Consider the following 24,758-nt stretch of genomic DNA (forward strand, 5'->3'; position numbering starts at 1 on the left):
AGAGCATGTTACTTGAAATTTTCTGCTAAGAGTTCTAACTACATTGAGATAAAGAAAAGGAATATTTGGAAACTTTTTAAAAAACTTATTCTTTACTAAATCAGTGTTTGTCACCTTCATGAAAGGCATCAAGGTTCTAACAAAAGAATTGTTGTTTTTAGCAACTATTGATTCCAATAAAATAATGAAACAAAGAACGTTCAATCGCATCTGACGTCTTGGTTTATTACTGAGCAACACTCAATGAACCCACAGGGCAACCAACCTAATGCAAAAAGAACAAAATGCACCTCATAATTCTAAAGCATACTGCACAGCGACTTTCTGAAAATATTATATTAGCAAGGTTTAAGGAAGCCTAGATTTGCCTGATAAGCACTTTTAACTCAGGTTGAGCTTTCATTACACACAGCCACCCCTTCCCACAAACCTGTATACAAAATGTAGTAGACCCCAAAAAGGTTCTCACATCCTTAACAAAGATCAAATAGGTATAAAACCCACATAAAATCACTGTGGAGCAAAGGATCAAGAAGAAAGGAAAGGGATAATAAAGAAATTATCTACTCACAAATCAACTCAAAAAGAAACATACAATTCCACCCAAAGAAATATCTCAGGCTCATTCCAAACATTGCATGGATCCCTCCATCCACATCTCTTGGGTGATAGGGTATTTTTACCGAAAATGAGAGCAGACAAACTGATTTACAGACATTACAAACTGATTTCATGATGAAATCATGATAAAACTTTTCACATGTAAAACTGTGTGATGTTTGCAAGTATACAATTGAGTTACATAGACTATTCAACCAGGACCCTAATTTGAAGGCAAAGAGAGAACAACCAGATAGGTTATTATTGTCTAATGGGTTATAATTAAAAATTAATCTTACCTTTACATAAATCTTACCAAAAGTATTTGTAGCAGTTGTTACATAAGGAAAATAAAAGGAAATTTGAAAGAAAAACCACAACAATGACAAAAAGAGAAATTAAAAAATAAACATGTTTATAAAATATTTATAAATAAATAAAACACAACAAAAAATAATGAAAATTTATGTCAAAATAATCAACAATGAAAAATTAACTAAACAAAAACCGGTATTACAAATTAATAACCATATAAATACAAATAACTAACAGCCATCAGCTAGTTTTAAACTATGTTCCTTGAGTACAGAACAAAAGGAATTTCAAAACTCCAAAACAAATTTTCCAAGGGTTTTAGTTTTTTTTTCCATATCTATGTGGGCTTGTTCAATTTCTTCTGGTTTGTAGACACGTTCAATAACAGGTTCAACCCAGCCATCATTTATGCCCTTTACAATTGCAATATACGCATTAAAGAAATCAAGCTGAAAAAATTTAATTCAGAAATAACATTGAGAGAAAATTTACTTCTTAAAATAACTAAAAATAAAACTGAAATCTAATATTAATCACTTTATCAAAAATGAAATTTTTTTTTATCAACTAGAGTGTATCAATTATACAAACACTGTAATTATTAACAGTAGTATACTTTGGCATGGTATAACTTACAAAAAATAATAATGGCTCAAATCAGTTGAATTAAATTTGAACTGTTAGAATAAACTGGACAGTGGTATGTCCATTTGGTTTATCAGTTGTTTACTTATTCTATAAATAATGTCATAATTCATCATCTATAAATTCAATCTAAACTAACCTGCACTCTAAGGAGAGATTCATAGCATGTGAAACAAGACAACTGAGGAAGTATGATGTCATGATAGTTATAAGGGCAAAAAGATATTTTAATAAGAAAAAAATGATGCAAACTTATTTGTTAGGATTTTAAAGCACTGAAGTTATTTATAAAATTCCTTTATAAGCATTTCAATTATCTTTTTGAGCTGAATTTTTATTACCACTCAACTTATTTCCAAAAGATCTAGATTTTTACAACTAGAAAAATGGAATGTGACAGAAAATTAACAGTTTTAGTGTTTACATGAAAAATGTAAAAACAACAGAATAATAAATGATTAAGCAACAGAAGTAATTTTACTCATTCATTAAATTTACTATAAATATCATTCAATTTTCCACTGAAATTTTCCTCAATTGAAAACATTTCATCTAATTCCCATGTAATGAAAACATAAATAAATTTTACAATACATCAAAATTTCATTCATGAACACAATGTGTCTAAACATAACTTAATTGGTGACTAAAAATCAAATGTTAAGTATATTCTTTCTTTTCATTTAAACCTTGGAAAATCATGGCAGATGAATCAATCCTAAATGTGTTTTATATCAAGCAACACTAAAGCTTTAAAATTACAAAAAAAAATTCAAACAGTCAGAGAACAATATTTGAAGAAACAATAATAAAGGTAACAACATTTCCAAGAAAACTGAACTTATAGAAAAGTGGATTCATAGGTACATTTTTTATGATTTAACAAAGCCATAAATGATCTCTGTGGTGGAGAAAAATGATATTTGTCGATCTCCTTGTTGGAATGGTAGTGTCTTTGCTTTTCATCTAGAGGTCTCGGGTTCGAATCCCAGTTAAAGATGGCATTTTTCATATGCTACAAAATTCCGTTTCCATTTCTCACGCACAAGCTTCAAGCTTACATGGTGATACCATCAAGCATAAAATAAAAATGTGTAAGTTTATCATAAATAATGTTAAGTAAAAAACATGTTTGCTCAGGAAAAAATATAAAATATAAATATAAAGTAGCATTGGATTTAAACAATAAATGTTTAAATCCATGATAACATTAATGAACTTTATTATGATTATATGATTATCACGTTTCCCACTAATCACCTGCTTGCCAGTCACTAACCTATTGTCTGATTAAATATTCTGCACAGTCGACATAAAGATAAATGTCTTGGAAATCGACATAATTCCAAAAAGTGCGTAAAAATTTACCTTGTCAGATTTCATACTTGTGGATTACCTTAAAACATTTTTATGACATTTTATTTAAAGATTTTTCGATACATCCAAAAAAAAGCAGCAGTTTAATAGATCTGACTCCAAAATCATTGGTTAATTAGTAATTTGAAAAATCTACAACAAAATTATTCCAGAGTTTAAAGAAATATTCATCATACTGTATAAAAATATATCTGTTAAATTTCAAATCATACTTTCTTTTACTTTCCGATCTAGTGCTATAGCAGAGCTATAGCTTTAGAAGGGAAAGTACTGTAATCGATCCAATTTGGATATATGCACTTTTCACCAGATCTTGATGTTTTGCACTTATGGAACCCAAAAACCAAGATGGAAATTTTCTGGATATTTGTATGTATGGAAATGTGTGTTTGTTGTCACACTCCTCATATCCCCAGAACTACCGGACCGATTTTTATCAAACTTGGTCAGATTACTTCTATATATGGAGCATTAGTGCTATTAAATTTTCAACTTAAAGGTCAAGGGGGTGAGGCTGTACAGTAAAGTCACCTGTACAGCAAGGTCATCATCTCAAGATTCCCCCAAATGAAAGTCTTATTTTTCTTAAGCACATTTGTTAATAATTAAAACAGAATAATATTTACAAAAATTGTTTTTGCAAACTCACACCCCCACCTCAAAAAATGCTCTAAATAAACTAATGGCTAAGTGGGTATACTGTGTCAATAGTACCCCCTCTCAACACAAGGAGCACTGGTATAGAAATGACGTACAGCTGTTATAGTCATCTGCTATGTTGTGATGCCACAGGTGAACAGTAGAATTAATTAAATGAATACTATTTAAAGTGTAAAAAAGAATTTAAAGTGGCCACTAGTATGCCACAACCACGCTACTGAAATATGGCTTGTGCACATGCTTTAGTTAAAATCACTGAATTAAATAAACAAAAAAATATTACATTTAAATAAAATGATAAATATTTTTAATTAAGTTGTGTCTATACATTGTGTAAGCTACGCATCAGAAAAAACCCGAGTGATTGGAAAGTCCTACAACTGTCGTCAATTTTTTTTTCCTTTATAAAGATGTGATGATTAGTTTCATTTCATTTTATTAAACAAAACATAAAAAAAAAACAGATATAATTATGATACCTATTTAAAAAATTTGACCTTTTTGTTAATAAAAGTACCACATGGGTCATCCATTAAATAAAAAACATTTGATTGTAATAAATTTAAATCATGTAATAATTAAAAAGGATACTTAAAATTTCTTTATTTTTTTTTATATAGTCATCATTTAAATTAAAACACTTCAAATAAACTAATTAGTTCTCTATCCTATCATTATAGAATCTGCTATTAATTAAACCAGTCACTCAGCAATAGCTTTTGACCTCACCATCATTTCCTTACTGATGCTGTTAAAAATGTCTTTAGAATAGGAGACAAATGAAAATCACTGAAGGAGCCAGATGAAAACTGTGTAATTGTTACTTGAAGAGTATCTATTCAAAATTTTTAACAAATTCTACATGGTGAATGGGTCGTGGTAAATTATAGCTCATAGTGTAGGTGTTGATGTAGTTTACAATAGACAATGCAGAACAAGAGGAGATCTATACCACTTCAGTCACACTCAACAAAGCACCAACAATGTTGGTATTATTTTAATAAAATTTTTTTTTTGTATTGTAGCTATCTTTTTTATATATGATGCTAGCTGATAATAGTAACAAGATGTTGTCAGCAATGAAATGATGATTAACAATACCTTAAGTAACTGCATATCCAATTAACAGAAAATGGCAAGAATTGGGAAAAAGTCCAATCATCCTTGAGAATGACAGCAGCAACATTTTTATATATCTTGGATTTGCTCAAATCAAAGTTAAGAAAGTGCTACTTACTTTATTCTCTACTTCAATCTATCCTTGGTGAAGAAAACTTTCTGCTATGGTGGTGACACTACAGCAGAAATGGTTTCTCTGAAAAAAATACTAAGGAAGAAATGGTCTTGTGCAAACCAAGTCACAGAGCTGGGTTTAGGTAAAACAGTGATATCAAATCAAACTAGTTGATACTCAAAATCATTGCACTAGGCCTCCATGTAAGGCATGAGCTGCACCTACATTGTGACATGCTCACTATATAATTTACTCACAAGTTATAAAGACAGCGATTTAAAAATGGTTAACCACCACATACTGTGAGCTACACAACCACTATGTCTTATTCTTGCAACCTGCTCAACATGACCTTACCCTAACAAAGTTAAATATGTAATTCATGCCCCGAATAATTGCCACGACACTTCCCCTGAAAATGATAATATAAGGCTCAGTATGTTATTACACCTTCCAGATAGTGCACTACGACATCTCTTATACATAACAAAATTTTCATTGACCAGGTGTTTCCAGATTCTTGATCAGAGGCACTGGTTATCCCCATACTGAAACCTAGTAAGGATAAATCATGCCCAACAAGTTATTATCCTATCCCCTTGACCAGTACCCTGTGCAAGGTGATGGAACGAATGATGAACCATTGTCTAGTATGGTATCTTGAGAAAAACTCCACGATTGCCCCTCTGATTGCCCCAGAACAATGCAGTTTCCCCAGGAGAGATTATCTATTGTTGATCACGTAGTGATCAACTGTACTGTATACCATCAATAAGGCCGTACATATAATACATATCAACATCAATATATCAACACATTCTTGTTTGCTCAGATTTCATAAGTGCCCTACAGGCAATTAATGACATGTACTCTATGCACACTGTTGTCTGTGAGATGCATTTTGTCACTTCACAAATGAGTAAACATAATAAACAGTGAGCTTCTGCTGGATCCCCAGCCATATAGGAATTTCAGGCAATGAGTGCACAGATAGTGTGGCAAAGGAGGCTTGTTCACAGCCTCCTTTCACCGATCGTGTTGCCTCTAATGATCTTGTCTGTTTCCTGAAGAAGGTAGCTCATGATGAGCAGCAAAGTGAATAGGATGCTACCATGAAAACAAACTTTGCCAATTAAGAATACTGTTTAATCATGGAGCTCCTCATGCAGAAATAACCATCGAGAGGAGGTTGTTATCTGCCATTTGCGAATAGGATACACTAGCCTCACTCATGGATATTTGATGACTCAAACAGATGCAACTGTTTGTGCTCACTGCAACTGCCAGCTGACAGTGCACCACATCCTTATGGATTGTATCTGTTATGCAGCATTGCATTGCAAGTTTAAGTTGGGGGTTGGGTTAACATTCGAACTATGCTAGGGGATGATGAAATGCTTTTATCTTATGTTTTATGGTTTCTTAGGACCATCCGTTTATACTCAGTAATTTAAATTACTATAATTTATATGAGTTATTCATGCCAATTGTCATATAGCAGTTTGAAATTTTAGTATTTTAATGAAGACATAAAATGTGATTTATGTTTGTTTACTACAACAAACATGTCATGGCCTGATGATGATAATACCAAAGTATTTTTCACCCAGAATAAATATAAAAAAAAACCATCCCCAATAAATCCTAACTATGAATTGTTGTTGTAGATTTTTTTGGTTTAATTATAATCACAAAAAGAAATCCATCCATCATGCTCTTTATCAAGAACACTACATCGTCTTCTAGTAAACAAAATGGACTATGTTCTCTAACTTTATTCATTGATAACATCATCAAGAAAATGAAATTTTCTTCTACTTAATAACAAAGTCACATTTTACAATCACTGGGACTTTCTATTTTTCAAGCGTTTTTCTAGATTATTAACATATTTACAGCCAAAAAACTTGGTCCAGACTTTATTAATACAACAGGAAACTAACTGAATTTGCTGGAATGTCACCTATGGAAGCACTGTCCAAAACTTTTCTTTAGTTTCTGGATGCCCATTTCAAATTATAACAAAAATCCAAGAAAATACTCACTTCTGGGGTTTTACTCAACATAACTCCATTGATACTAGTTTCTTTAAGAATCAAATTGTAAGGGTTGATTTGAACATCACCCTTTGAACCAACAACCTAGAAAGAATAAAAATTATTAATTAAAATAAAATATAATCAATAAACTTATAAGATGCAATACTGACATATGTTTTTATAAAATAAATTCCACAAGTATTAATTAATCATGAAACACATTTTAACATGATCTTGTGACTAACATTATGCAATAGTACTATCACTAACTGCCACTAAAGAAAACAAAAATCTTTACATTAAAAAAGAGTTTTGTATTATTTATATAAAAATATATTTCATTTTTCATTTATTATACGAAATATTGTATATAGATAATTTAAAATTATAAAAGGTATAAGATGCAAAAAAAGTTAAGATCATATACGAAGTTATATGCTAAGATGCTAAACAGCGCAAGTGATGTAAAAAAAAAATCAATATAACTTAAAAATAGAAGACAAATCAATAATGTTATTATAAACTAGCAGAGACTAACCAGGGACTCCATTTCCCTAAGACCCCATAGCCCAGGTTGGCACAGGCAAGCTCTGAGACTGACCTAAGGACTCCCCAGGACCAGCTCTGGCGCTTCTGAGGGGCCCCCCAGGGCCACAGGGCTGCAGAACTTGCTTTTCTTGCCATTCCCATCTAGCCAAGACCCCCCGCAGTGTACATTACCCTTTTGTGAGAATAACAATACTGAATAACATACTGATAAATAACAATTAAAGTATTCAGGCTTTACAGAAACCTGAAAAGAAATTAATTACAAAAAGCAGAATACCAGTAATCGATGCATGAGACTATTACTTTAAGAAAATCCATCATAACATATTATTTAATTTTTAAAAAATCTATTTAAAAAATCACATCAGTTGTTTCTGTCCAAAGTACCTTACTCAGGTATTATGAACAGAATGCTAAAACAAGCTTTAGTATTCTGTTCATCCAATAACACAATTTATTTATTTTCTTTTGTTTTAATACATCACTTACCTACTAAATGCATTTTAAAAAAGCAAAATGTTAACTAAATATTATCAAAATCAACTAAAGCAGATAAATAATTAGTTTTACTCAAATTCACACTTGATTAAAACTGCAAGAGATTTATATGTTTTGTACATGAGTTGATATTTTAAAAACAGGTATAATTTGTTGAGAATAAAGACATAAATAAAATAAAATGGAAACTACATACAACAACTCTTCCATTTTTATTTAAAGAGAAGCATGCTTCTGCAAGATTTAGATTAGCGGTTGTTTCTAAAACAACATCATATCCTTTAATACCAGCTGCTAGAAAGCCTTGTATTGAATGTCCTTGAACCCTAAAAAAAAATTATTATTAAAATATGAACATACACACATGATACTCAAATCTTAACATAAAATAGTAGATCATGCACATTTACAAGGCATGTTTCTGAAGTAAGTACCAGTTTTGAAATTTTGCTGCTGCTACACTGTGGTCGGCACTCCACACATGTGCACTGTATACCCACATCTGTTGGCAAGCCACAGATGCCATTATGGAAATATTCGACTGTGTTTACGTCTGTTTGTGAGTATTTAAAATGCCTCTGCTGATCGAGAATCCCATCGACTGTGAAATACATGGTGTGATTCGTTTTCTTAGTGCTAAAGGCATGAAAGCGACTGAAATTCATCATCAGATCAGTGAAGTGTATGGAGAAAACATTATGAGCAATGGAATGGTAAGAAAAACTGTGACCGAACACTTAAATTATCAACAATGATGGTGTCAAAGCGACCGTGTTGAAATGGTTATTAAGTCAGGCGACAGACTTCTATGAAGACGGTGTTCAAAAGCTGGTTGCAAGTGCCTAAATATTGGTGGCAATTATGTAGAAAAGTAGATTAAAGTACAAGGTTTCATGTAAAAATAAAATTGTTAAGAATGTACTTGTTTTTTTTAATTTCAAAATGGTACTTACTATAAGAACATGCCTTGTACTTTGAAAAAACTTTTTTTACGTTTAATGAAAAATTATTAAAAAGCACTGCAGGAAATAATATAATAACATATTCAAGTACTTGCTAATGATCTGCAAGAAAATATCAAAAATTACATGAAATGTAATGTGAGTACTATATTATTTTAAATTTAAAACTACTTTTATTCTTAAATTTTCATTTCATTAAAATAAATAAAACCAAGTACACTGTAACCATTTTTTGTGGTTTCCAAATTTTTCATTAACTAATAAGTGCAACTCTTTCTTGGTATATAAATAAAAACAACTTCAAAAATAAACGAAAATGAAAAAACTAATACTTTTAAATTTTACTTTATGAAGCTGTCACCAAATTAAGGAATTGGTAAATCATCAATAGTTGCTTGTTTTTAATTTAGTAAAGATTTTAACAAAAAGATATTAAGACTTGGAAGTTTATATTTTTACTAATTCAGGTTTCTTACAGTTTAATTTAAAATATAGATAAGTATTAAAAAAGTGCTCATATGAAAATATAAACAATTTGTACAAAAAAATACACAAAACTGAGAAACATGCATCTTTATAAAAACAGAGAGAAAAAAAATAATACTATTATTACAGAACACTTAAAGGTTACTCAAATGTGCTAAAAACAATACATTAATTTCTAATCAACTTAAAAAACCCCAGGAAATTCTCAATTCAATTCATGTATACTTAATTTATTTTCTTTTATTAACGTTAAAATCTTGTTTCTAAACAAACGCATTGATTGTGATGCTTTTTTCTTATTTTGTAGAGGAAGTTCCTTGTATAACCCTGCAGAAAGCCTCTTCAAAATTACACATGGAGACATCTTTTAATGAAAAATTATGTGGTCTACAAAAGACAATTTGAAGATATTTTTCATCATCATTGCTTAGTACTGGACTATTAGAGTACAATGATACTATCCTTTCTGATAATAATCTGACTGTACAGTACTGCCTTTTTATGACTACTTGTAATAAAATGGATTCTTCTTGTCCAATTATAGTAAAGTAATAATTTAAAAAAATAAATTCTAGTTTTAATTTATATACACAAAGTGATTCAGAAGGAAAGGGAAATAATTAACTGATTCTACTTGAAATAAGCAAAAATTCATATAAACATATGTCAGAAAACATTTGATTATTAAGCTATGGCTAGCGAAAAATCTCATCTGGATTTCAGTTTCTCCAATAAAATGAGGTCATACTGAAATTTTTAAGTTACTATAGAAGGGAGTAAACTGATCGATTCTTATGTTTATTGACCTGAAAAATCAAATAAAACAGGTTCCAGAACTATATCTCCTGTGGTTTTCATGACAAAATAAAAAGAGAAATTTGTTAACAAAAAGGACCTTTTTCTTAGGTTTGAAGTTAAGTTAGACTTAACTTAAGTGACTAATAAGTTTTTGTTAAGTGACTAATTAGTGCATAAATTTTATTAATAAAATTTGTAGAGAATTTATTTCTGAGAAAACTGATGTAATAAAGTGTATGATACACAAAAACTAAAAACAAAATGGAACAAAACTTAATAGAAAAATTTTTAAGAATTTGTAAAAATTAAAAACAGCTGTTTTTACTACAATAAATTTAGACCTTTGAAAAATTAATATATTTTTAACTTACTTTTAAAAAAATATTCACTGTGGCTTATACTGTATTAATTTGCAATAAATGTTCGAAAATTCCACCATTGATATTGATGAAATTTTCAATTCATTTCCTTATATTTTCTGTCACTAACCTAACAATATCTGCATTCTTTGATAAAGGTAGCAACATTGAAAATGAAAGCAATCAGTTCATTGGTTGTGAATTATGCCAACCCAATTCCACCATTGATATTGATGAAATTTTCAATTCATTTCCTTATATTTTCTGTCACTAACCTAACAATATCTGCATTCTTTGATAAAGGTAGCAACATTGAAAATGAAAGCAATCAGTTCATTGGTTGTGAATTATGCCAACCCAAAAGTTCACTGAAAATCGTTGCTGTAAATTATTTTTGACGACAGCATGCGAGTTTCTTCAGATTACCAATGTAAATTCTGTGTATTGTTTATGCCATTATAAGTAAAAGTAAGTAACTTCATCCAAAAATATTATGAACGATAATTATTGTTAACCCACTGACAAAACTGCAGTTGTCTGCCATGGTCATAAAGCTGAATGTGTTGAATTTTCTGCACATGAAAGGGAAACAATACATAAACATGTAATGTGCTTCCATACTGTACTTGATGGAATTTTAAGTCATGTAGAAATTTTTCACATACTTGTAGGCCTTGTACATCAGTATTCTTCCATCCCAGCTGGAGCAGTTTTACTGCAAAAACCATACACAAAAACCATGGCTGCTTGAGTGGAAAAGACGTGGCTTTTTTCAAAACAAAATTCAAAATGGAATTTCACTTTTTTTAAATTCACATTCAATTGGAAAAATGTATTAAATTCTCCACAAGTTCTGATAAAAGAAAATCCCTTAAGAAAAACTTCAAATTTACTCAATATGACAATGGTTGCATGTGAAAAAAGTTTCACATACGACAAGCCCATCTTCTTACAATTCCAGCAACATTTTGGACATACCTTGCCATAAAGGTTGGTCATATCAAAAATTGTTTCAGACAAAGTTTTAGGTAATGTTTAGAGGACTAATGATCCCTTTAAACCGATTCAATACTGTGCCTATTAAGGAAGAAACTCCTTTTTCCCATCCCCTGGGCTAATGGTTGATGATAACAAAAAACTTTACTTAGATAAGGTAATAGTAACTTTAAACGAATCTAATATTTTACTTAATAGGAAAGTTTAGTGATATTTAGTTTTTTTAATTTTAGCCGAGAGTAAAAAGGATTTAGAAGAAACAATGAACGGCATAGATGAAGTCCTACGCAAGAACTATCGCATGAAAATAAACAAGAACAAAACAAAAGTAATGAAATGTAGTAGAAATAACAAAGATGGACCACTGAATGTGAAAATAGGAGGAGAAAAGATTATGGAGGTAGAAGAATTTTGTTATTTGGGAAGTAGAATTACTAAAGATGGACGAAGCAGAAGCGATATAAAATGCTGAATAGCACAAGCTAAACGAGCCTTCAGTAAGAAATATAATTTGTTTACATCAAAAATTAATTTAAATGTCAGGAAAAGATTTTTGAGAGTGTATGTTTGGAGTGTCGCTTTATATGGAAGTGAAACTTGGACAATCGGAGTATCTGAGAAGAAAAGATTAGAAGCTTTTGAAATGTGGTGCTATAGGAGAATGTTAAAAATCAGATGGGTGGATAAAGTGACAAATGAAGAGGTATTGCGGCAAACAGATGAAGAAAGAAGCATTTGGAAAAATATAGTTAAAAGAAGAGACAGACTTATAGGCCACATACTAAGGCATCCTGGAATAGTCGCTTTAATATTGGAAGGACAGGTAGAAGGGAAAAATTGTGTAGGCAGGCCACATTTAGAATATGTAAAACAAATTCTTAGGGATGTAGGATGTAGAGGGTATACTGAAATGAAACGACTAGCACTAGATAGGGAATCTTGGAGAGCTGCATCAAACCAGTCAAATGACTGAAGACAAAAAAAAGAAAAAGTTTTTTTGAAAAAGCCCTCCAATTTCCACCCCCTTGGTCTGATTTTGCCGATTATCGAACTCAACCAAGATTTTAGGTTGTTATATATTACAGTGATTGGCAGAAATTTACAGCAGTTATCGTGCCCACAAGAAAGTAAAATACATATATTTATAAATGTATATATAAACTTTTGAACTGATAGTGGTTTTAGGGTCTGGGGGATGAGAAACAAAAAGAAATGTCAAAATTTTCCGGTATCAAATCATTGTACCCATTACAGTAGGTAGCTTTCTTATGAAATAAGAAAGCTCTTTATGCATGTATTAGTCATTTAATAAAGTTATTGTACATCAAACCTAAGAGGAGAACAAATATTTGTCTTAGATTGGATATCATGAAAACTATGGAAGATACAGTTCTGAAACCTGTTTTATTTGAATTTTAAGGTCAAAAAAACAATAAGAAACAATCAAGTTTATCCCTTACATAATGCCTTAAAACTGAATCTAGGCAGAATTTTTCACTAGCCATAACTCTATAAGAAACTGTTTTTTGGAATATGTGTGAACGTTTTCCTTATTTTAAATTAAAATTAAATTGTAAAAATTTTTTCACACGTAAAATACGACGATAATTGCTGTACTTAAAATTATTTTTATTTGATTTTAATTTGAATTTTTAAGTTTTAATTTTTATTTTTAATTTTAATTTGATTTTATGCCTAGACATCATACTTTTAACGTGTAAAAATTGTTACAATTTAATTTTAATTCAATTTTTAATGTTAATTTTACTTTTAATTTTTAATTTTTTTTTTTAATTTTTAATTTAATTGAATGAAAGTTTAAATTCATAAAATATAAAGATTTTACATCGCGCATTTTAATGCGCGATTATATTTTATGAAGTTTGTAATGTAATTTGAGGTGAATATATGAATATGTAGTAATGCAGCTAATAATGTGAGTAAATCACAAAAACCCTCCTACATATATAATGGAATAAGGTAAGTCATTCTACTTTATTAATTCTGTACTTTGGTTGATCTAATAAAATAAAATAAATAAATGAATATATATATATATATATATATATATATATATATATATATATATATATATATATATAGGCTTACCACCATATGCCCAGGATTAACACAGACAGTCCTGATTTTTTAGTGCTGTCCAGGGTTTGAGAATTTTATGACTGGCAAGGAATTTTTTAATCTTAAATTTTTGAAATTGTGTAATGATAGTAACAATGAACATGTCTATTGCACACTATGTACTGGAGAATTTTCTGCTGCACACAAAGTAAAGGGTGATATTGCAGACCATATGAAAACAGCTAAACATAGGAATGCTATTAATATTACTGCTTCAGCAAACATAAGAGATTTTTATAAAGCCAAAGATGGGTATAACAATAACAGTGATCTGGGGTATGCTGCTAAAGAAGCTACATTTTCATACCACAATGCTAGATATGAACTCAGTTTTAAAACATCACACTACACATCCTGGCTAAAAAGTTAATGACCCAAAATTTTCATCTACCAAATCCCAACCAATTATTGTTAACATTATTTCGCCATTTATATTTGATAATGTGTTGCATTCTTTGGAAAACATTAATTATGTAACAGTAACAATGGATACCTCAAACAGAAGTGAAGTAAAACTTGTTCTGATTGTTGTAAGATATTCAGTCTGGAGGAGCAATTTTTAAGGTGTTTCAAAAGACGGATATTTCATGTTTCAATATTTACACATCCTGGCTAAAAAGTTAATGACCCAAAATTTTCATCTGCTAGAACCAAATCCCAACCAATTATTGTTAACATTATTTCGCCATTTATATTTGATAATGTGTTGCATTCTTTGGAAAACATTAATTATGTAACAGTAACAATGGATACCTCAAACAGGTCTGGAGGAGCAATTTTTAAGGTGTTTCAAAAGACTGATATTTCATGTTTCAATATTTCTAAAATGGTTTGCGTTTGCGATGTTTTTGACTGTGACATCTGCTCCAGCTGAGAGAGTTTTTTTCAATTATGGGGAACAATTAGTCTGCAGAAAGGAATAGACTTTCAGTATTATCTACTGTTAAACATCTGCTAAATTTTAAAATTAATTCATTACTTTTTTGTTGTGAATTTTATGATGTAATTAAAACAAAAAAACCATTTCTGAAATAAGTCATGTCTAGTGAAAAATATAAATAAATAAATAAAGTTTAATGTTTCAGTAAACTGTTAAGATTTTCAAGTAATTTCCTTCAAAAATACGTCTTGGGTTGGACCCAAAAAAATATGGTAAGCCATATATATAATATATATATTTTACACTATATATAAAATATACATAGTATACATTATATATACAGGTATATACAGATTTTTTTTTTTTAATAAGTAATGCAGAAAAATGGTTGGAAGAATTATTTTTTCAACAGCTACAGTTTATGATAGATTAAATTGAAATAGAAATTTATTGTAGCATTTGAAAAGATTAATCACAATAACATTAGAAGGTACTAAGAACTTGGTACATAATGTAAATTTGAATTCAGAAACATTTATTAATTAAACATTTTTTTTTAATGTTATTAATTTTGAAAACAGAGTTAAAACAAGGAAATATCAAGAACTGACCCACCAACTAGCAAAGGACGTTGTAATACATGCATTAAAAAAAAAATAAAAGATTTAGAAAACTATTTTAATGCTGCTGTTCTTATAATAAATAAGTAAACAAGTAATGTGCAATAGTCATGTAAGCAAGAAACACTGATGTACAGTGTAAAATATTTACTGTATATGATAAATCTAAAAAAAACTTAGTTAATTTCATTCATTATTATGTAATGAAATTAAAAAAAAAATTCCAATAAAAATTAGTTTAATTTTGTAGATTAGTATAGTGTATAGTAACATTAATAAATTTTTATTCAGACTAATTTAGTATATTATTAATCAATGAGTAAAAAAAAAATTATTTAAATTGTATTTGTAATTGTTATTCTATTCCTGCAGGGCCTAGGAACCTTCTCTTGCTTGGAATTTGTTAGCACCAAAAAATTGTGGGATTCAAAGAGTTAGTGGTTAAAAGTTTTTACTCTGATCTCAGCAGAAAAATTACCACATTTGTAGTAATAAAATTATAATCAGTACTGTTTTAATTAAATATCATCATTAAATTTATTTATTTACTACTTTTTTGGCAAACAATAATGTGTATATCTCAATGCACATTAATACACATGATACAATAAAACCACACTGGTAATTTTGATTAATTGAAACAAGGACTAAAAGATAACGTTCAACATCTTAAATCAGTTTTGTTTTTTGAAAGCTATAACAACACATACACCTTACTGAAAGATTTAATCGTTATAGTAATAACAGATAGCTATTTATTAAGAAAATACATTAATTATTAGTAATAAATCAAAACTATTACATAAATATTAGAGAAAATCATTCACAAAAAAAAATTATATTTCAGTCTACAATTACTGTGAAAAAATAAATTTGTTTAACCTTTAGAGTAAATTAATTCCAGTTGGAATAAATATCACTTCTAAAATAATACACAAAATTAGTAATATAAGTTTAAGGTTATTTTATTAATAAATTAAAAAAATAAAGGGCCCGTCCGGGATTTGAACCCGGGACCTCCTGCACCCAAAGCAGGAATCATACCCCTAGACCAACGGGCCACAGATAACATATTGTTATATTTATATTCTGTTAAGTTTAAAAACTTTCACTTTGCTACGATAGCTGATTAGAAAGTAAAACATAGATTTAACTGACCTCCTTATCAGGAAAAAAATAAGGCCACGTAATAAACAAGCTATTATTATTTTATAGTGTTATGAATAATGCAAAAAATGTGTATTATCCTCAACTTAACTAAATTGTTGATTAGCAGTTCTTAAGAATTATAAAATTATTCCAAAAAGCAATTAATCAAAGTTATTTTAAAAAAATAAGACACATTAAGAGTAAATGGATTGTCAGAATTAAAAATAACTCCAACTTTTTAAAATAATAAATTCATCATTTTTATAATTAAAAGTAAAAATCTTTGACTGCATATGAAACTCATGCAGACTTTCATTGAAAACCCTTGAAATATCACCAATCTAAACAGTTTTGAATCAGCTCCATACATTCCCCAGTTCAACATTTTAACTGATTTTCCAAAAAAAGTATGGTATTACTTTCAGTCACATGTTGGTTGGGGGGGGGGGGGGGGTAATGCATTTTTTTTTACATTTAGAGGTACAAGGAGTCCAAATATACCATTCACTAAATTGTGCTTTCTTTATATATTTATAGGCCTATGTATACAGTTCTTTGGCTCAAAAATCTCCAAAACTACTACATCAAAATTTCATTTAAATTTAGATATGCTGTAGTAGTGTATCTGAAATTGTGCACGAGAAATTTTTATGAATATTGATAGAGTTGTTCTTGAGTTATGGTCAATTTAATATCGAAAAAATCTGAGTGGGGCCAGTGAGAAGTGTGGTTCGTTATGATGCTGCAAGTTGAAATATTGATGTTTCTTTATCTGCGGTACCTATTGTTACAATATTATTTGGCATATTCAGGTAGCGTTACCTAATTTGAGGGTCATGATGATTGGGTATATGCTTTTTATCTATGAGTTATATTAACTTGTAGTAGTGCTTATGCAGTAAGACAATAATGAGTAAGTTCAAACTTAATGCTTGTGTATAGGGTTCAAAAGTTTTTTTTTTTAATTTTTGATTAGAATGAGTTGATACTTTTTCAAACGGAAACAAAATAAAATACTGAAAAATCTGTCTTCTTTTACAGAACTGCACAAGAATTTCTCTTTCTGTTGTCTATTACTCATATTTTTTTCTGAGATATGATATGTTGCATGTTAACAATTTTAACACTACATAACAATTAGAAAATTAAAAAAATTATTTAATTTTAATTTAACATGCCAAATTTAGTTCTTTTCTTGTATTATCTAAACCATTTAATTATTACTACTTTTCAGAACACAGTAAATAAGAAAAAATGGTATCTTTCTGTTCAATCATAAATATTTAAAATATATATATAAGTTTTATAAGATAACATTATTCATAACTGATGGGTGCTGACCTAACTATTGTGTGATTTTAAAGACAAGTGGACATTTGTTGCAATCCATACTGCAAGCTATTGCTGAGCCACTTGTCTCTAGCTATTGCTGAGCCATTTGTCTCACACAAGTCAAAACTTTAGCATGAAGATTATACTTATGAATATAAAATAATTCTGTGTTCACAAATGCCATGCCTGACTGGGATTAAAACTTACGGCACATTTCAGATGAAGAACTAAGGAGTATGCAGGGTGGTATTTATTTACAGCTTGTTAGCAAATTTGACTAAACATTATTATATACTAATTTCTAAAATAATCAAAAAAATATAAATAAAAAAAATATTTGCTTCTATATAGAGATACATGATAATCTTAAAGCAGTGAAAAAAAATTATAAAATAAAATGGAACTAATATTTAATTAAATTATTTACTTGTGACTGTGTACATGATCTGCTCCAAGTTTAATCAATAAATCTCTACCTTCTAATGAGCCATAGCTTGAAATAACTTTACATGCTGTAAAAAAAAAAACATAACATCTCATTACACAAAATTCACTTAACATTCCACAAATAAATATTGTAGTTTTTTCCACAAATACCATACTATTTTAAAAATAAACTTGCAGGCACCATAAAATAGGAAAAAATACAGTGGTGAAAGAATCACTAAGTGGCAAAGCTGACATAGAGGTTGGTGTTTTTCTAACAGTTATACACATATATATATTTTTGTAATTCTAAAATTTATTCTTCTGCATAAGGTTAATTTTTTTTGTGTTACTGGAAATGCTAAAGTTTTGTAAACATCAAATCAAAACTTTTAAAATTATATATTTTTATTTAATGTTTTAAAATATAATACTTTTTTCAAAGTAACCTAAGATTTAGCTGGATATTAACATTTATTACGTTCAATTTTATCTGTAATAAGCATATTAAAGTAAAGACTGAATCAGCCAATACAAAATAAATAGCACTTTTGAGAAAAACTCTTATTATTAGAATAAAATTATTATGAAATATGTAAATATATATATAATATATATATATATATATATATATATATATAATTATTATGCTTTTACGGCCAACATAGGACCACTTAAGTCAATTTTAGTTGGATCTTTTCTGAGAAAGCGTGTTATTTTACTCTTCCGAGCTGCCCAGTATTTCTTCATTCGTTCAGATCTTGCTTTCTTTTCTTCATCCGTAAACACCCTCTTCGTTGTATTTTGTCGTTTGTCTGTCTTTTGTTTAAATCTAATGCTTTTGTCTTTTAGCTTTGTAATTTTTCCAGTTTTATTCTGTAGGTCAGTCAGGGAAATTCCCAATTCTTTCATATCTTCTCTAATTTCTCTAATTTCTAATCTTAAAAAAAGATAGAGAAGAGATGGACAAATTCTGGGAACTTCTTGACCAAACTGCAAACAACATAAATAAGACCCACACCAAGATTTTAATAGGGGACTTTAATGCCCAACTTGGTAAAGAACGAAGATATTGTGATATTATCGGAAAATGGCCTGCCCAAAAGAAAACTAACAAGAACGGCCAAAGACTTGTCGAATTTTGCAGAAACCATAATATGATCTCAAAATCCACCTATTTTATGAGAAAACCAAACAAATTGAAGACTTGGAAACAACCAGATTGGAAAAAAGGGGAATGGCAACTCGATCATGTTTGCATGGACCGGAATTATCACAAGGAGATTTATAATGTAAGAGTCTTGAGAGGAACAGATACTGGATTGGACCATTACTTAATTAAAGTTATAATAAAATTCACCCCGCATAAAAAGGAAAAATCCCAACCTAAAAACAAAAGAGCTTATGATCCACATAAATTAATAAACAATGCCATCTTTGAAGAAACAACAAAAAAAATTAAATTAACTAATAATTTAAAAGAACTGACATCCCAACTGAAAGAAATAGCTGAAGAACTAGCCCCTATAAACCCAAAAAAAAACACCAATGGTGGAATGAAGAATGTGACAAAGCATTCAAAGACCGACACCGGGCTTGGATCAACCACCAAACCCAGAAAACTGAAGAATCTAACAATGAATTCACCAAACAAAGGAAAATAACTAAGAAAATTATAAGAGGAACCAAACAACAAGCCCAAAAAAACTTGATTCAGCAAATAGAAGAAAGTTCCAAGAAAACTAACTCCCGAGACTATAAATATATATATATATAACAAGTTAACATTTTTAACACTGCATCCCAGAGCCATAATGTTACATCAACAGTGATTTTATGAAAAATGCTAGAGACATATCTCCTAATTTTTATTATGGTTTATAAGGAATTCTTTTGTAATATTAAACTTTTAACAGCTTTTAAATATAGATGTTATTCAGTATTTCTTATAGTACATATAACTTGTCACTAGGCAGGGTTAGTCCCACAAACCCAATTAAAAAAAAAATTATTCACAGCTCACAGATGTGTAGTTGTTTTCTCTCAGTAACCATTACAGTAAATATTGATTTATCATAGTAGAGGTTATTAAAAATGATAAGTGTTTCAACAATTACTTTAAAAAAAAAAAATGGCATGATGAAGAATACATCAATTTGTAGTTGATGGTGATGGAAATAATGATAAAAGGTCCTTTATGCATGAAATTCCAAATTGTTAATGAATAATTATTATATTATAGAACATTATCAAATTATTTTTTTAATTTTTCAATCTGTCAAAAACTGTATATTTCATGCCATCTCTTATATACCTAAATATATATAATTCGATCTAATTTATTGTGTATTATATGAATTTATTTAAAAATATTTCAAAATGTTAAGTATCAATGCTTCTATTAATAGTTTTCCACAATTCTCCAAAATATACCAAAATTTCACCAAGAGAAGGTCCCTTTGTTGAAAAAAGATAAAAATATCAACCAGATTTGCATTGCCATTGTTTATAATTTTTTCTCTTAATTATGGCAGTAAATGGAATATGATTTTGTTTTTTTTTTTTTTGTAAAATATAAATACTTGTATGGAGAATGCTGTCCAGATTGGAACTTACTACATGCTAGGATACATAAATGGCTAACTTCTGGTTATTTCATCTGATTCTGTAAATTCATAACTGACTTCATTTCAAGGACCTAGGTATCTGTGTAAACAACTATTATGTAGATAGGCAGGTTTCACAATAAAATCCTCTTTGTCTACTTGATCTCCAGTTCAACTGGATCAGGTAACTTAAACCTAGTTTTTATTTTACTTCACTAAATATGAATAGTTTGCTAAATTCATGTAATTACTTCTTAATTCATTTTATTAAGGGCAGAATGATAATAGTTTGGGCTCTAAGATATTTTATTATGTAAATAAATCAAATAAATAAAAAATCACCCCTAATTATGAATTTAAAAGTAAAGAACATAATCTCATTTTAATGACTTCCATATATAAACAAACATTAATAAATGAAGATAACACCAGATCTGGTGTTATCTTCATGTGGAAATGTTACTCATTGAAGAGTAACATTTCCACATAATTCCTACTCCCTGAAACTTCTAAAAGAAGAAATAATAAACATTAACAATTATGACATAAAAAGGCTGTCATGAAATGAAGGAATATGCACATGAAGTGACTCAACAGGTAGAAAATTGGAATTTCTGCATGCTAGATGATCTTAAAATAACACACACCATATGTTCGCAAAGTTACCAGGTGTGCAAATATGAAACTGGAATTTGCCCATAGATGGCCCTAGCTGTCAATGTAGTTACTGTCAAACTGCATCATTGGCACCATTTTCTTCCTTTGACAGCGATAAAGATTTTCAACTCACAATAATACAAGTTTCATACAATAGCATAGTTTTAATTAGCGTTGAACATGTCAAGTTTTGTATCTACAAACTACAATTTGTAACAGCACTGATTTTCTGTTACCATTGAAAGAAAACTGCAGCAGAATCACATCGAATGCTTGTCGAAGCTTACGGTGAGCATGCTCTTGGTAAATCACACTGCTTTGAGTGGTTTAAAAAATTCAAAAGTGGCAATTTTGACATGAGAAACGAAGAACGTGGAAGACCAATGAAAAAGTTTAAAGACAGAAAATTGCAAGCATTTTTGGATCAGGTGATGGCTCAAATGCAACAAATTGCGAATCAATCAGATGTAACACAAGAAGCTGTCTCCATACATTTGAAAGCCATGGGAAAGATCCAGAAGATGGAAAAATGGGTTCAACATGAACTGAATGAAAAAGAGCAAGAAAACCGAAAAACCACTTGTGAAATGCTGCTCACCAGGTACAAAAGAAAGTCATTTCTCCATCGAATTGTGAGAGGTGATGAAAAGTGGATATATTTCAAGAATCCTAAGTGTTAACTCCAGGCAAACCATCAACATCAATTTCAAGGCCAAATCGCTATGGAAAGAAGACAATGCTCTGTGTTTGGTGGGATCAGAAGGGTGTGATCTATTGTGAGCTGCTAAAACTTGGCAAAACCACTAATACTGAATGCTACCGACAACAAATGATCAATTTGAATCAAGCAATGTGTGAAAAACAACCAGAATATCAAAAAAGGCAACACAAAATTATTTTGCTTCATGATAATGCACCATCACACACAGCAAAACCGGTCACAGAAATGATTGAGATGTTCAGTTGGAAAATACTTTCACATGTGGCTTACTCACCAGATTTGGCTCCATCCGACTACTATTTATTTGTATCAATGGGACACGCACTTGCTGATCAGTGCTTCATTTCTTATGAAAATGTATAAAAATGGCTTGATGACTGGTTTGCCTCAAAAGAGCAACAGTTTTTTTGGTATAGCATTCATAAACTCTCATTGTCAGCGAGATGGGAAAAATGTATAAAAAAAATGATAAATGATGATAATGATGATGAGAAAAATGTATAAATGCAAATGATGGACAATATTCTGAATAAAATATTTTTTTATCATTTTCATACAACAAACATGTATTTTCTAAACAAAAATTCCGGTTTCATATTTACACATCTGGTACACACAATCTTCAAATAAAGAAAATTTGATAAATCCACTTTACAAAATCAGATAAAAATACACAAAACATATGGTGCTTACAAACCCTTTCCTGTATCTTCTTCATCTGATGAAGACTGCAAACACTATATAAATAGGCAGTTTATTTGACACAAATTAATACTTATATGTAAATTATGTATATAATAGTTGCAGAACCAAAAATATTGATTAGCAACTATATTAAACAAACCATTCATAGAATCGTGAGACTCAAAATTTAATATGAATTAAAAATTATACACAATTATATTGTATTTATTTCAAAGTATAATTGAACGAGTATTCTGCTTTAACTACAAGTGAAAGTCATCAGAGATCATGTGATACATAATCCATCTACCCAAATTAACAGTCTCACAATGTTAAACAAGTGCTTTATATTCATAAGCTCATTGTGTAAAATTTATATTCATAAGCTCACTAGGGATATCTCTTAAGTAGACTGATGGGAATTTTTCTCCTTAAGGTTGGCGAACCTGTGTCATTCAAGGCCACACTGGTACTATACACATGCATTGTTGTCTGTAAGTTCATGTTGTAATAAATTTCATTACCTGTGAGTTATTACATTATAAAATGAATAGGAAAATCGATGTTGCCGCCAACTATGAAATATGTGAAATCATACATTTTTTAAACCATCAAAACATTAAGCCGGCTGAAATTCATAGGCAGTTGGCTGCTGTGTATGGTGATAATGTAATGAATGAAAGAAATGTCCAAAAATGGTGTAAAAGGTTTAGAAATAACAGAATTAATGTGCAAGATGAAGAACGTTCGAGGAGGCACTCAATAATCACCAAGGATTTGTTGATGATGAAATCAGAAAAGATCAGTCATTCAACGATTTCCAACCTGGCCCTTCTTTTTCCTGATGTTTCAAAACCTGTTATTGGTTGATTGTTCATGAACATTTAGGCTTCAAACAGGTTTATGCATGTTGGGTGCCACACATCTTAATAAAACATCACAAAAAAATCTGAATGGGATCTGCTTTGGAATTTTTGATGCACTACACAGAAAAAGGTGATGAGTTCCTTAATTCAACTGTTACCGAGGATGAAACATGGATTTTGTATTTCATGCCAGAGAGAAAACAACACTTAAGTGAATAGCATTATCCTCAATCACCAACCAGACCAACAAAGCTATGGCTTGCCATAGCTATTTGGACGCAAACTGATGACCACAGTCTTTTGATATTGGTTTGGCACACACTGCTGATTGATTTCATGCCACATGGAATGACTAAAAATGCAGAAGCCTACCGCGAAACTCTACATAAGTTATGATGCGCCGTTAAAATCAGCGTTGTGGACAGCTGACTGACAGCATAATCTTGCTGCACAATAATGCACATCCACATGTTGCGGGTCTGACACATGATTTACTGAGAACATTTGAATGGGAAATTTACGATCACCATATAGTCCGGACTTGGCTCCTTCTGATTAGCATTTGTTTGGAAAATTGAATTGATTTTGAGTGGTGAGAGATTCATGGGTGACAATGAACTTAAAAATGCTGTTAATCAGCGCGGTTAAATGAACTGGCGGCAGAAGAATATGACGAGGGTATATTGAAGCTGATGTACTGCTATGATAAATGTCTTAATTCATGTGATTATAAAGAGAAGTATAAGGTATGTAGTTTAAGAGAAATAAAAAGTATTTATAAACTTTTCAGAATAATTTACAATTAAATGGTCTTTACTTTAGAGATAACTTCTCACAGTAGCACATTACCCAGTGACTAAGTTATTCAAAATCCCATAATGATTTTCGGGCAAATTTTCACAATAGTGCAAAACCAAATAAATCTATTGTTTTTCATTTAATTACCAGATTTCATGAAACAAGTAATGTAACTGTTTGTAAATTTAGTTTGCATCTGTTAGTTTACATAATACATCTCATCATTATCAACTCATTAGTATTCTACAAACTTTCTAACATGAACCTTTGTAATAGAATGTGTTTTCTCTGTGTTACACACAAAGTTAATAAAAAACTGAGGTTAGAGCAATACTGTATTCAAATGCATAAATTACTTTATC

At 29.9% G+C, this 24,758-nt stretch overlaps 1 protein-coding gene and 1 non-coding gene across 2 annotated transcripts in view; both read right to left on the reverse strand.

Moving 5' to 3' along the window:
- Positions 1–1,112: 1,112 nt before the first annotated feature.
- The window catches only part of LOC142329233 (uncharacterized), a 65,575-nt gene continuing 41,929 nt past the window's right edge, over positions 1,113–24,758 (reverse strand). Inside the window, exons 11-14 of the mRNA XM_075373640.1 lie at positions 18,066–18,150; positions 8,114–8,243; positions 6,877–6,972; positions 1,113–1,364 (exon numbers count right to left, since the gene is read on the reverse strand). Of these exons, the coding sequence (XP_075229755.1) occupies positions 1,203–1,364; positions 6,877–6,972; positions 8,114–8,243; positions 18,066–18,150 (473 nt within the window). The 3' untranslated portion in view covers positions 1,113–1,202. The remainder of the gene's footprint in view (positions 1,365–6,876; positions 6,973–8,113; positions 8,244–18,065; positions 18,151–24,758) is intronic.
- On the reverse strand, positions 16,147–16,218 carry TRNAP-UGG (transfer RNA proline (anticodon UGG)). The gene has a single exon. It is a non-coding gene; the product is annotated as a tRNA-Pro (tRNA).

This window comes from Lycorma delicatula, chromosome 8 (genome assembly GCF_047948215.1).
Source record: "Lycorma delicatula isolate Av1 chromosome 8, ASM4794821v1, whole genome shotgun sequence".
Classification (NCBI taxonomy): Eukaryota; Metazoa; Arthropoda; class Insecta; order Hemiptera; family Fulgoridae; genus Lycorma; species Lycorma delicatula.